Raw genomic sequence first — 12,890 nt, forward strand, 5'->3', positions numbered from 1 at the left:
CTGGACTGTGGAAGGTGGGAGGAGCTGCACAGAGTGCCTCTTGGAACTGTGGGTTGAAGCTGCTCCCCTCCTGACATGCAGAGCAGGCTTCCTGTCTCAGTTGCTGGGAGCATGCACTGAGATGGACTATGTCTAGCCTGGCCAGCAAGTGGTCCTGTTGTCCTGAGCCAGACTGGGGGGTGATGGTGGGGGCTCCTCCCATGGCCCTCAGAGTATGGCTGGGCCAGGGCCTGGGCACACTGCTGTCCTGGAGGCCAGGGGATGGTCACAGGATTTCAAAGCTTTCCTACTAGCTGGGGCCACTCTGGGCGAAGGGGCAGCAGTGGCCAGCGCTGAGGGCCAGACCCTTTGTGGTTCAGCCCTGCATGGTCTGAGACGTGCCTCTGATGGGCACAGGGGCTGCAGGAGACTGGGGGCAGGGCAGAGGCCACACCTGCTTGCCTTGCCTTCCAGTCTGGCTGAGCCCGAGTCACAGGGCCCCATCTGTGAGGTGGGGGTGGGGGTTTGAGCAGGTGCACCCTCCTGGCCCCTTTGATGCTCCTGCACGGGCCCCATACAGGGCCCACCTCCCTGGAGGAGGGTGGCCAGGGGCAGCCCCAGGACTCCCGCTGGAAGTGCCTGAGCTGGCAGCTCACATGCCATCCTTCCTTGCCTCATTCCCAAGGCCCCCGCCTTGACCCCCCTACTCCGGGCACCACTCTGCAGACCCTCCCCCAAGAACAGGCCTCCCCAGCCAGGCGCGACCAGGAGCTGGCGCTGAGTGAACAAGCCAGAGCCAGGGTGTGGACAGTAAGCGTTTATTACCAAGTGGACACAGACGGCTTGGTGTGTGGACAGACCCTCGCCGCCGGGATGCGGGGAGGAGCTGTGTGGAAGCGGCCGCCGCTCCCGCGGGCACCTAGGAGAAAACTTGAGACTTTCTAACAAGGTGCGTGACTTGGGGTGTCTTCTCTATGAACCCAAAGAAACGTACACTTAAATAGATAGAAAATACAAAAAAGGCGGCAGGCCTGGCGTTGTCAGGTCGGATCTAAAAAATCCAGGAACTGAACCTTTCTCCTCATTTTAATATTTATCACCGGTTAAGACTTAAACGAAGCGTGTCCTGGCTTCGGTGCGGGCTGAGTGCCGGAGGCCTGGGCGCCGGGCTTCGTGGGATCCCCGCCGTCAGCTGGCCCAGGTCACGGCGGCATCGGGGGTTCTGGCCTACGAGGTGCTGATCCCGCTCAGCTCCTGCCTGATGGCTGAGGGACAGGACGGGAGAGGGCTCAGTCCCTCAGCTGCCCACCCGCGGGGCTGTGCCCACCGCTACAGCAGGTGGAGACCAAGGTGCCCCCAGCCCGCCCTGACCCCTCTGGCCCATGGCCTCCTGAGGCAGGGGCGCCCAGCAATAAAGTGGGGTTAACAGTTGGCCTCTGTGTCTCTTTTTGTTGGCTCCCGCTGTCTCCCCTCTTCATTCATTAACTCCTTATCTGCCCATCCCAGCCTGGTAGGGGACTGGACGAACAGGAAGTTGAGCGCTCTCTGTTGGATCAAGGACAGGGCGTGGCTGATCACCCAGCCCTGGGCAGGAGTCCCAGTCTGCTGGCTCCCAGACCCCGCCTCCCTGCTCTGTGGGCTTAGCCAGCCTGGCCCACACCTTTCCTTTTCCTCTGGCTCCAGATCTGAGCCGGCTGTTTCAAAGGCTCCGGTGGGGAGTGGACAGATGGATGTGATTCACTGGGACGAGGCCCTGCCCTCTGGAGCTGCACGCCTGCTCCCCAGGCCAGCAGTGCCTAGTGGGCTGTGGACTCGGTCAGGCCCTTAGGCAGTTCTGTGTCTTCTGGGGCCCTCTAGCCTCTGGGAAGGCAACAGTTGCCCCTGTAGCCCCAAACTCGGGGATCGGAAGCAGCAGAATAAAGAGAGTGATCTAAATCCACAGGATACTAAGATAAATAACGGATGGTTCAAAGCTGCTCTGGACTAGTGAACGCACCCTTCCCACCACTGGCTCATCCAGGAGGGAGCCTGGGGGGTGGGGTCAGACGGAGGTGCAGACCGTGAACACATGCTCACACTTGGACAAGTTCCTTAATCTGTCTGGGCCGCCTCAGTCTGCCCAACCAGAGAACTGGGAGGCTGGTGTGGGCTGTGGGGAGGAAGAACAAAACCCCTTAACACAAACCCTCAGCCTCTCAGCCCAGGATGGCCTCACTGGCTGGGCCCTCCTGACCCCTGGCTTGCAGCCCTGGGCACAGGCACCCCTGCCCTCCCCAAAGACCCTTGGCGTGAGCCTGGCTGGGTGCTGCCCCATGGCGGGGGTCGGGGTGGGGGGCGCCCTGCCACTCACCGTCGATGATCTCCTCCTTCACTTTGTGAAGCTCCCGGACCACCTCCTCGAGGATCTCCTGTTGGGAGCAGGGCCTCAGGGTGAAGCTGGCAATGGTCACGGGCAGGGGAGGCCGGGCTCCCTTCAGAGCCATGTCCCTCTGTGTTCTCAGCTGCCCTCCCACTGGGGAAGGGTGTGTGTGAGGGGGGATGGGACATCCTGCGATGCCTCAGAAATACTTGGGCAAAGCCAGGGTGGACCCACCCAGAGGCAGGCTGGGAGGGCCCAGAGCCCCTTCCTGGTGAAGACGGGGCAGGGGCATTGAGGCTGCATGTGGCTCCCCGCCCCCGTTCTCCCCACCTGCTGTCACCCCCGGCCCGGCTCCTTCAGACTCTCCAGACAGACCCGCCCACCTGTTTCATCCGGTCCAAGTCTAAGGCATCCAGGGCCACGTCGTTGACACTCCCTGCCGGCTTCATCCTGAGGAGAGGGCACCGGGGGGCTGAGCTCGAGAGGCACGTGGGCGCCCCAGTGCTTGCCCATTGAGGGCCTGCTCCGCCCTCTTCAAATGCTGCTGCTTTGGTGCTTCAGAAGGACTCTCACGCCCCGTCTCCACCTTGAGAGGGCCTCTTGGGTACAGTGACCATGTTTCCCAACCCAAGCATCAGGACCTGGGGTCTCCCGACTTGACGGTGCTCACACGGAAGCGCCCACGCGTGGACGGCATTCCGAGCCACATGCTCCCTCCCCTGGGAAAAGGATGCTGATAAGCTGGTTCTCAGAGTAAGGGCTCTGATCCTGGCTAGACCACAGCCTGGGGAAACCAGTGATGCTCGCATGAAACAGGAGACAACTGCTCAGCCCAGAGTAACCCACGTCTGACACGAACCAGTGGCCCTGGTGTTGGCAACCGGCTCTGCATCAGGTTTTGCTCTTCTCAGGCAGAGGGTTTGGTTCTGGGGACTGTCCTTCTCTGACATTTCTGAACTAAGCTTAGCTGGCTTGAAATTTAATGTTTCCTGCACACAAATCCTCCCTGGCAAGTCTCAACAGGGGCTTCTCTGGTGGTTCGGTGGTTAGGACTTGGTGTTTTCACTGCCAGGGCCCAGGTTCGATCCCTGGTTGGGGAACTAAGATCCCACAAGCAGCACAGCATGGTTAAAAAAAAAAAGAAGAAAATCTTGGCAAATGCTTTCACCTGGCCTTTCAAAGGAGAATCACGGTGCCGAGGGAGCACTTTCTGGATTCAATCTCTCTCCCCATGTGGAGAGAGAAGCAGGGTCAGGGAAATGATGTGGCCAGAGCCGCCTACAGGGATCATGGACCTGACAGCCGGCAGACACACACTGACTGGGGGAGTGGACATGTGACAGCGGACACACACGTGACAGCCGGCGGACACACACGTGACAGCCGGCAGGCACACACTGACTGGGGAGTGGACACGTGACAGCCGGCAGGCACACACCGGGGGAACTGGCATGACCGCCGTCACTGTACACGGCGGTACACTGTACACTGACGACAGGCGTCACTGTACAGATTGGTCAGGCTGGGGTCCTCCGCAGCGGAGGAGAACCAGCAGGACGCTGAAGCGCCGGTGTGCTGTGACGGAGGACAGCGTGGAGGGGCTTCCACGTGGGCCAGCGATCCCCCTTCTGGGGACACAGCCGAAGGGAACGAGCTCGCTGCTCCCAGCAGACAGCCGCACCCCACGTCCGCTGTGGCGCTGTTCACAACTGCCACGACATGGAGACCACCTGAGCGCCCACGGACTGCTGAGTGGATGAAGATGATGTCCTATCTGTATCTACGTGGGTGTGTATGCACACACGTGTACATGTATAGGTACACGTCACACACATTTATATACTGAAGTATTCCACGACGAGAAAGAAGGAAGTCCTGCCGTTTGTGACAACATGGACATGGCGCTGAGTAAGCAAGCCAGAGAGAGACAAATGCTGCATGATCTCACTTATACGTAAAATCCAGAAAAGCCCGTATTTAAAATGGGTGAACAACAGGGTCCTCCTGTGCAGCACAGGGACCTCTGCTCAGGGCCATGTGGCAGCCTGGATGAGAGGGGAGTCTGAGGGAGAGCGCAGGGAGCTCTGCTCAGGGCACTGGCAGCCTGGGTGAGAGGGGAGTCTGGGTGAGAGGGGAGGCTGGGGAGAGCACAGGGAGCTCTGCTCAGGGCACTGGCAGCCTGGGGGAGGGGAGTCTGGGGAGAAGGGACACAAGCATTGGTATGGCTGAGTCCCTTCACGGTGCAGCTGAAACTCTCACAACGTTTCTTGTTCATCGGCTATACTTCAATACAAAATAAAAAAATCTCGAAAAGCCAAACTCATGGAAACAGAGACTGGCCTGGTGGCTGCCAGGGGTGAGGCAGTCGAGGGGCGCACAGCTGCAGTAACGAGGCAGACAGGCCGTGGGGGTGAACGGATGGCACGGTGGCTGCGGCTGGCGGTGCTGTGTTGCGGACTTGGGAGGAGCGCAGCAAGGTCTGCAAGTTCTCACCGCATACACAGAGGTCTGACTGTGCGAGGTCACGGACGTTTTAACCTGCCTGCCCGCGGTAATCATTTACAGCATCTAACACATGAAGTCATCGTGCTGTGTACCTTGAACTCACACAACGTTAGATGTCAATTATATCTCAGGAAAGCTGGATTAAAAAACCACTGAATGCCATGTAAATAAAATTTTAGTGGTCCAGTGCACATACCTGGATTAAAAAATAAAAAAACAAGGTGCTCCTGCACGTTTCTGGATGAATTCAGTAAAGAGGCCAAATGTGGTCCTGACTGACTATGTAATTTTGGATCCTGGTAGGGAAAGAGATCCCCTTCCCTGATGTAGGTTCAAGTCCTTGTTTCAAGAGCAATTTTCCAGGGCACCTGGACAAACCACGTCACCTCTCTGGGCCTTGGTCCTCCCCTCTGAACAGCCCCCCACCACCCCGACAGTGACCCCAACATCTCTGCGGGCCCTACAGCGGCTGCCCCCAGGGCACCATCTGTGAGTCTAGGAAGCGCTCTGGCTTGGAGCTGCAGAACTTGCTATCCCAGTGGGAACCCGTTGGACAGTGTTCTCGCCCTGAAAGGGATGCCTGGCTGCTCGAAACTTGGCAGCCTGTTCTTGCTCCACCAGCAGGAAGCAGCCACCTCCGCCAAGGGCTGCAGGCTGGCCCTGCCCGCCTCACCTCCCGGGCCCTGCTCTGGCTCCCGCCTGATGGGTTCACCTCCTGCCTCCAGCCAGGCGAGCGGGCCAGAGAGGCACTGCATCATGGCGCCCTGGCGCAGGGCGCACAGAACGCGGCCTGTACGTGGACAAACCCAGGCTTTCCCCCTCAGTGTGCCTTCCTCCGCCCTCCCCACGCCCTATGCTTGTCAGCCATGCTGCTCTGCTTTCTGTTCTCTGAACTCGCCAGGCTGGTGGCAGGCTTGGGGCCTTAGCATTCACCGCTCTTTCAGCTTGCAAGTCTGCCCCCATACTCTCTGCAGGGCGGGGTCCCCTCATCTGTGTCTGCTCAAACACGGCCTCTGAGAAGCCCCCTCGCTGAAGCCCCTCTGTGCCTGGCACTGCCGACCACGGGACCCTCAGTGTCTTCCTCCGAGCACCTGTGGGAACGCATGGTTGTCTTGTCTATGGGTCTTTGCACACGGAGACAAGTTCTGTGCAGGCAGGGACCTCAGGCCTGGCCGAGAAGCTGGCTGACTCGGGCCCCACATGAGCCCGGGCCGACACTGGGAAGGCCCTCCCTGAGCACCTGTGTCTGTCTTCACCACTCCCGCAGGGCTGGCCAGAGCTGTCTCTTGGCTGACTCGGCCAGACCAGGACCAAGCGCCACCTGCTCTGGGCTGTTCCCTCCTATTTGTGACGGACGTTGGAGACACCCCTTAGTGCGGGCTCTAGAAGCCTGCACATTCAGGCGACACTCGGCCCGTGGTTACGATCTGATTGCCTGAGGTTTTTTTGAGCGACCTCTGTTGCAAACAACCCATCCCGTTATCATGTCAGCTTTTGATTTGGGAAACGTGGCCAGTATCTCCCTGGAAAGATGCAGAGGAAGCAGAGGAGGGCGGTGCGGGGCCAGCCCCGGGACAGCAGGCCGCGGGGCGCAGTGAGGGCTGGTGAGGGGGACTTGCTGCATGCGGCTGCCATCCATGCTTGACCGCCCTGCGGTGGGTGAGCAGACCTCCACAGGGGGTGGAGTGAGCGGAGGAGGCTGCAGACGCCCCCTGGCTAGCTGGGTGTCCCGGCTGGTGAGCCCAGAGCTGGGACTGCACCTCCACGGCCCCCCACCGACGAGGGTGAGGAGGAGCTGGCCTGCCCTGTCCCTCACGACGCACAGCCCGCCCTCTCCCAGAAACAGCTGTTAGACGACAACGAGGCAGGGGCTGGGGTGTTAGTCACGGGAGGGGACAGAGGTCGTCCCAGAGACAGGAGGTTCGGTACCTAGAGTGAGGCTGCGACTGCAGGGGGCTCTTAGCTTCGGGGCTCTTGGCCACAGATGGGGTTCTATGCAGTGGGCAGAATGAAGCAGAGGTGAGTTGGCGCCGAGGCCTGCCTGGGCCTTCACCCCAGGGGCAGTGCAGGCTTCTGGGGCGGCTCACCTGGACAGCGAGGAGGACACGGGCTTCTCCGCTGAGCCGCTCCGCTCCCAGGGCTTCCGGCTGGCCTCTGTCGGTGCACGGCACGGACGAAGCGCCTCAGGGCTGGGAGTGCGCCCGTGGCCCCGCGCCCCGCAGCATCCTAGGCAGATGGCCCCGCCCCGGCTCCCGTGGCCCAGGTGGCCCTCGCAGGCCTGGCACCTGCGTCTCCCCAACTCAGGATGGGAGCCCCTGCTCCCACGACTCGGTTGACCTGGTTTCAAGTCCTCTCCCCATGGCTAGGGCTTTCCTTGGAATGTGTGCCGGCTGGGCAGGGAAGCTCTGAACCAGGACCTCCAGAAGCAGCCTGCCCCCAGCAGTGGGCCGGGCGGGTACAGGAAGCCCCTTGCCTGCACTCTCAGCGCAGCCCACGCCTGCCTTTGGGAGCCAGTGTCCCCACTGTCCCTGGGCTCCGTGGCTTTCCCCACACACTGCTGCTAGCTCTTTCCCAACCTGGCCTTGGAAGTTGATTTGTCTTTCCTTTTTCAAGTGCTCTTTAATTGCATTTCACTTTACTACAAGAGGTCCACTGAAGTGAATGAGTTCCCTGACTTGGCAGGATGAGCAGAGAGGCAGAAGGGAAAGCTCCCTGGGGCAGCAGGGGCCAGCCACTCTGAGCTGAGCCTGGAGGCCACGGGCACACCTTCACTGAGCCTGCAGGGCGGACCTGGCAGCAGGACCACACCCGAGCTCCGGCACGTGGCCCTGGGTGCACCGCTTACACGCACTGAGCTTCTAACTGCGAACTCACAGCCCCTCTACTGGGATGTGACACTCACCAAGAATTGTGGCACTGCCTAAGGAGAGGCCACGGAACCCAGCCTCACAGGGAGGCCGATGAGCCAGCAGAGGGGCAGGACGTGAGGCCCAGGTGGCCGCAGAGCCGTGCCCCAGCAAGCTGCCAACAGCGGGCATGAGCCTCTCGCCACTGGCTGGGGTGGGGCGGCCTATTTTCTCTCTGTCCCCCCACCCCCACCACACGCTCGGGAGCACAGGCCTGGCTCAGAGCAGACCCTGAGACGTTTGTTGAATGACTGAGGGGCCAAATGCAGCAGCCTCTCTCCACCACAGAGCCTGAAGGCGCTCTTCTGACCACACCGCTCCAGAGCTTGCACCAGGATAGGTTCGCGGCGTCTGCTTTGCAGGCCTCATCTGGCTGACTGCTCAGTGAGCAAGGCTCCCTGGTGTTTTGCAAGGAGCACGACTGCGGCATTTACATGCTCCTCTTCAGAGCATGGCCCAAGGCCAGGAAGCTGAGCCTCCGGGCCCATCTCCCCCACCCCTCCTAGGTGTGGGCAGACCCGCTGGGGAAACAGCTGGACAGGGCGCTCTCTCCCCCAGAGTGTCCTGCACGTGCTCAGGATCCGACTACAGGCGGCTGCTGACGGGGGCCGGAGGGGCTTCCGTGCAAGATGGCAGGGCGCCCCGCCAGCACAGCCTCTCTGCTCATCCGCCCATGGGGGAGGCCATGGGGGTCAGATTGTCTTTCTGTGAGAGCCCCTCCCACTCTAAGACCCCATACCTGGTGCAGGCAGGGTGGGGCCCCTTACCTGACGAGTTGGGGAGCTGCTGGCTGGCTGCTCGGGTCCCTGGAGATGGAGAGTTGCTGGGCTCTTCCTGAAACGGAAGAGAAAGGCTCTGCTGTCGATCTGGTTAGGAAGGCCAGCTGGGTGGGGACCTTCAGGCCAGGTCATCTAGGAGACCGCAGTTTTCCAAATTATCCAGTGAACGAGTGTTACTTCTACAGTGAGACAATCATTGTGCTTCACTAGTGAAAACCCCAGGTGGTGCAGGGAGGTGGTCCACCGCACAGCAGTTGGGGAAGAAGGCTGCAGGGAGACACAGCGGACGAGAGTCAGGACGACTACTCACCCCTGGCCTCCACACTGAGCACTGACCTCGCGACCATCAGGAACCCCCGTATTTGTGGGGTGCATGAAGAGAATTCTCGGAGTCGCTGATTCAGGGGCAAAAGAATGTGCTAGGCTGTGGGTCTCCAGAGGAAGACCCCCAGGAAGACCCTAGGAAGATCTCCCAGGCCTCTCGCTGTGAGAGTGGAGTTAATGAAATTATGGAAATCAACACATGTGCCTGGGGACCAGGACCCAAAGGAAACATGCCAGAGTGGGAGACATTATGGGTGAAATTACAGTAACTGGAAAATAAATCAGAAAAAAATTTTAACATTATCCTATTATTTCAAAAGTAACTAATAAGACTGCTCCCTATATAAAGGAAAGTTTGGCCTCAGTTGCAAGCTGGGAAGAGGCCCCCCAGCCCCTGCCGCCTCGCAGCCTGTGCTCTTCATGGCTGGGACACATTCTCAGAGCCCCGCAGCCAGCAAGGGGCAGTAGCCCTGCCCAAGCCACCTGACTCCACATTCGGGGTGTGGGGTTCTCCCGAACGTGGAGGGCTCCACATTTCCTTCTTGAAACCTTGGACACCTTCAGTGAAGATCTGGAAAACACTGAAAAGTATAGAAACGAAAAAGCCAGGGACTCCCCTGGAGGTCCAGTGGTTAAGACTGACTGCTTTCACTGCTGAGGGCCCAGGTTCGGTCCCTGGTTGGGGAACTAAGATCCATGTGTAGTACAGCCAAAAAAAAAAAGAAACAAGAAAAGCCAGCTGCCGGTGTCCCTGGCCACATGGCACTCGCTCTGGGTGTGGGACTGTCCCGGCCCTGGAAGAGGCTGCTCCCATGTGGGCGGGGCCTCCCGACCACACGCGACCAAAGCAGCAGCCTGGAGGCCTACAGAGAAAGGGGAGTCAGAGGAGGAAAACTCTACCCTTGGGGTCAAAGATTTCTCCTGGATCCCTGGGATTCGAAACCTACTCTTTTCCTAGTGGCTCAGACAGTGAAGGGTCTACCTACAATGCCAGAGACCTAGGTTCGGTTCCTGGCTTGGGAAGATCTCCTGCAGAAGGGAATGGCAACTCACTCCACTATTCCTGCCTGGAGAATCCCACGGACAGAGGAACCTGGTGGGCTACAGTCCATGGGGTTGCAAAGAGTCGGATGCGACTGAGCACTTCCACTCCTTTTCTTCCTAGAGCCCAGGGAGCTGGGGCTGGCGGTGCTGGCTGGAATCCACCAGTCTTTGGAGGCCTGTGACTACCCCTGAGCTCCTGGCCACACAGGCCTCTGCACTTGGAGACATTCAAGCGGAGTCAGCTGGATGGACTCCATACTTGGTGCAAGGCACGCGGACAGTGGAATATGCACGCGTGGTCCTCGCAGGGCTCACAATCTGGCAGCAAGGCGTGAGTAAACGAGATAAATATGTGTGCTGAGAGTGGAGCAGAAGCACAGCGGGGAGAGGCGCCCAGGGACCAAGCTGCAGGGAGCCTTACCTAGTCTGGGGTCTGGGAGACCATTTCTCAGGGAACAATGCTAATGCAAAGATACGCAGACTGGGGAGGAGTCGGCTGTGGGGGCCGAGGGGGCTGCGTGTGCCTAGGTTGGGGGTGAGGAGGTGGGAAGGCCGCTGGCAGGGCTGGAGCCCTGGGCCTCGCCTGGCTAGCCTCATCCAGTGGCACGGCAGTGAGCATGCCCTGGCACTGGGTGGCCATGTTTCTTTTGTCTCCCCCTGCCACTGAGATGCGACCTGTATGCTGTCTGCGGTCAAGGTCGAAACCTAGTGGTTTCAGCAGGAACCTGCTTGTACAGGGAAAGCTTAGCACACAGGACAAAAGCCTTAGCCGCGCTAGGTGGAGGCAGGCATGTGGAGTTCTGGGTGGACAGATGGGACTCCAGGATCCTGATCCGTCCGGACAAGCGCCTGAGGCTCGGGGTCCTTTGCCAAGCTCATCCAAGGCTTTGCTGGAATCGATGGACTCGAGTGACGTCTTTTAGGAGTAGAAACAAATAGGAACAGCCCTGGTCTTGAAGCAGACACCCCCTACCGTGACTGTACCCGAGTCTGTCGAGGAGGAGACTTGTCCGTGTGTCTGAGCTTCCCAGGCTCCAGGCCCCCTTGTCATGACACTCCTGGCTGGATCCTGCTTCTCTGCCTCCCACCTGCCTCCCCCATGAGGCTGCCAGACGCTCAGTGAGTGCCGACCTGCTCCGTGGTGCAGGGGGATGGACAGGAGTCCCCCGCCCTCCTATAATCGCCCAGTAAAGGATCCATGATGTGACTGTCCAACCCTGGGCACCGTGGGGCCTGGTGTGCTCACGTGGCACGGGAAGCTGGGCAGGCCGGGGGTGGGCGCACTTACTGTTTGGCTTTCGTCTTCCTTCTTGTCCGCCGGCTTGTCTGTCTGGGAGGCTGCTTTTCTCCTAACACAGAAGGGAGAAAACACACCATCAGCCCCGGAGGTTTCCACACTGACTGGACACCTCTTCTGTGCAGACACAGCTTGGTCCTCAGAGGCCCCTTGCTGGGGTCTAACCCGTTTCGTGTGAAGGAGGTAACTTGTCCAGGCACCTATCTGGGGTGATGCCTGAGTGAGTGTCCAGGCCTTCTGTGCTGGTCCCAGGACCCTGGATGCCAAACTGGTCTGGCAGGGAGTGTGGGGACACTTGCATCTCTGTCTACAGCACCTGAGGGGCAGAAGGTTGGTCCACACCCCGTCCCGGTCAGAAGAGCTGGGTGACAGCTATGGCCCCAGAACACCCAGGCCTGACCGCGAGAGGTGAGAGAGCCCCCAACTCCTCAGGTCACTCTGCAGACATCCCATCTGCGAGCCGCCTGTGGGAGGAGGAAGCCTGCCTATCTCTCTGAAGTCCCTTGCCTCGGAACTCAGCAGCCACACCCTGCCAACCCAGACGCCGCAAAGAGCTGCTCAGGAAGGAAAGGCTCTGACAGACGCCTCTGGTGAGGACAGCACCCCCCAGGGATGAGCCCCTGCTCAGACACCCTGAAAACTACCTGCTCTCTGCTGGCCACACTGGGCACCGACATCTGGCTAATTCTCATTCCACACGCAGCAGCCTCTCTGAAGCTGCCAGAACACAGTGCTCAAGGGCTCACAGTGAGCTGCCCATCAAAGGGGAAACTGGCCTGATGGGTGACGGCCACCAGCGGGCTGTCCCTGTCGAGGGACCAGCCCACGCTGCAGCCTCCGCAGTCACATGGGGGCCCCTTCTTCATCGGCTTATCCCGGGAAGGACGGGTCCTCCCAGAAAGCCAGGAATCGTCCCCGACATCTTCCTCCCGACAGCGTGCCTGCTCAGTCCTGCCTCTGCATTTGTTTCTGGGCTGGCTGTCTGGTCTTTATTTCCAATGCTGGGTGCAAGCACCCCGGCTCCTCCCTGGCCTGCCACTGTGCCCGTGACACTGTGCCCGCTCAGAGCCAGGTTGTCTTCCAAGAAAACACAGCAGACCAGGCCCCTCCAGTCCCGTGGAGATTTCCTGTGCCAACCACCTGTGGGCAAGATGCCCCCGCCTGGGAAAGGGTGTGGGACAGCCCTTGGAGGGAGGAGGCAGCAATTCTGCCAGGACCTTCATTCAAAGAAACAGCCCACAAGGGCATCTCCTCATTGGCTCCACTCGACATCCAGCGCTGAGCGGGGCTTCATGGGGCAGCATGACAGCTCCTTGCCGGTCGTGTGGGGTGTGTGTTCACTGCGGGCCCGGCTCTGCCACCAGCCATCTGGCGTCTCCCTGGCTCCTGGCACACTGGCCTTTTCCTGTTCTCAGAAAGTTCCTCTCTGTTTGGTCTAAACCATCAAGGCCAAGCTGTTACTGTGAATGCACTGGTGTTGCACTTGGGGTGACTGTGCATATATCGTTTTTAAAGAAAATCTATTTTTAACGTGAGGCTCCCCTGGAACGGAATCCAACCTGCCTGCATGACGAGACTTGCTCCCCAGTCCTGCGGTGCCTGGGTGAGCCAGGCACGGGGCCCCGTCAGCGTACGCCTGCTGCTACCCCACGTCCACTAGTACAGCCCGAGCTCTCTGACGCCCCCAGAGGGAGCTG

The 12,890-nt window shown here is 59.8% G+C and overlaps 1 protein-coding gene across 1 annotated transcript in view; it reads right to left on the reverse strand.

Annotated features, from left to right (window-relative positions):
* Window positions 1-778: 778 nt before the first annotated feature.
* Window positions 779-12,890, reverse strand: part of EVL (Enah/Vasp-like) — a 54,173-nt gene continuing 42,061 nt past the window's right edge. The window contains exons 9-15 of the mRNA XM_010851426.1: window positions 11,185-11,245; window positions 8,517-8,583; window positions 6,931-6,997; window positions 6,773-6,835; window positions 2,722-2,788; window positions 2,330-2,387; window positions 779-1,244 (exon numbers count right to left, since the gene is read on the reverse strand). Of these exons, the coding sequence (XP_010849728.1) occupies window positions 1,207-1,244; window positions 2,330-2,387; window positions 2,722-2,788; window positions 6,773-6,835; window positions 6,931-6,997; window positions 8,517-8,583; window positions 11,185-11,245 (421 nt within the window). The 3' untranslated portion in view covers window positions 779-1,206. The remainder of the gene's footprint in view (window positions 1,245-2,329; window positions 2,388-2,721; window positions 2,789-6,772; window positions 6,836-6,930; window positions 6,998-8,516; window positions 8,584-11,184; window positions 11,246-12,890) is intronic.

This window comes from Bison bison, unplaced genomic scaffold (assembly GCF_000754665.1).
Source record: "Bison bison bison isolate TAMUID 2011002044 unplaced genomic scaffold, Bison_UMD1.0 scf7180017864302, whole genome shotgun sequence".
NCBI lineage: Eukaryota > Metazoa > Chordata > Mammalia > Artiodactyla > Bovidae > Bison > Bison bison.